The following is a 1,285-nucleotide window of genomic DNA, read 5'->3' on the forward strand; positions in this document are numbered from 1 at the left end:
CATACTCTTTGTTACAAGTGGCTGAGACACTTAACGAAAGCTCACCCCTGAGGTGAGTGAGAATTCATGCTGGGAAGACCTCTCTGCATACAGTTCAGATTTCAGCTGAAGACTCAGCGATACCTTCCTTGCCCTCTCAATAAATGAGTGAAATTAATGTTATATTGTCTCTTTCTGTCACGTGAACTTGTGTGTAGGGGGTTGACCTTAGAGCCCTCTAGGGACACAGTGGAATAAAACTATTTTTATTTGGCTGACTACCAAATTTTGTTCCTGCCAAGCACTAAGAAGCTAAAGGAGAATTGTATTTTTCTGAAACGGATATCCAAATTGAGCAGCAGCATTGTAAAAGATAATGGAAGGGATTGTGAGAGGAGATGGGGAAGTCATAGCCTGTCAATGAGAGAGAGTTTAGGAGAAAGGAAGGAGATGATTGATGTGGAATCTCAATAAAGTTTTAACCAAATGTGCATTGTAGTCCTCTCTGTTCTCCCCATAAAACTTCAGTTAAACCTACATTTCTCTGAAATATTTTGGATCTGGATTTTGTGGGAAGATGGAAAGAAGGGCTGAGTCTGATCCTAAGGACAGAAACTCAATTGCAATCATGGAACTCATCTCAGGTTAGGAAATAGAATTAAAGGAGGGAATGTACTCCACCCCTGAGACTACAGAGAATGGCTTCCAAATGTCACTTTTTGAAGTGATAGAGTGTCCAGGATTATGTTCTAGCATTAATGCCTGGGTTCCTTTTCTTTTTCAATATGGTGCCTCCTCTGCTATAATAATCTTTGCTCATAAACTGTCTCTTTTTAGAGGGGTCGCACATCTGCATTTGCAGAAAGCATCCACAAGAAGGCCTACACTGGAGTCAGGTCTCCTTTTGCTTATTTAGAAGAAAAGACAACTGTATAACAGTGCCTGTTCATTTAGTTTATGTTGATTACTCTGTTTCATTGGGTTGTGACCAATCATTTATATGGGAAATCCATCTAGACACTTTTTTGGTTTGTTTTTAAGACCTGGAGCCATTCCTTGTTGGGTAAACTTACGCGATTCAGCCATGTTGGTAATTTTTCTTACTCTCCTGTGAGGTTTTTTTATGAAACACACTGAAATGTATTTGCCTTGTTAAAAAAAAGGTTTGCATATATTTCTGTTAATATACTAGAAAGTATAAAGCACTCAGGATGTTCTGATAATATCAAGTTTAATACGATTTCTCCGTTGCTGCAGAAATACTCGTGAAACTCATTGCTGCTGGCTAGTTGTGTAGAAAAAAACA

General features: G+C 38.8%; 1 protein-coding gene across 1 annotated transcript in view; it reads right to left on the reverse strand.

Moving 5' to 3' along the window:
* Window positions 1-1,065, reverse strand: part of LOC105819024 (contactin-6-like) — a 167,612-nt gene extending 166,547 nt beyond the window's left edge. Inside the window, exon 1 of the mRNA XM_012655179.1 lies at window positions 1,053-1,065. Coding sequence (XP_012510633.1) covers window positions 1,053-1,065 — 13 coding nt within the window. The remainder of the gene's footprint in view (window positions 1-1,052) is intronic.
* Window positions 1,066-1,285: the final 220 nt, after the last annotated feature.

Source organism: Propithecus coquereli, unplaced genomic scaffold, assembly GCF_000956105.1.
Source record: "Propithecus coquereli isolate 6110/MARCELLA unplaced genomic scaffold, Pcoq_1.0 Scaffold463, whole genome shotgun sequence".
In the NCBI taxonomy this organism is placed as follows: Eukaryota; Metazoa; Chordata; class Mammalia; order Primates; family Indriidae; genus Propithecus; species Propithecus coquereli.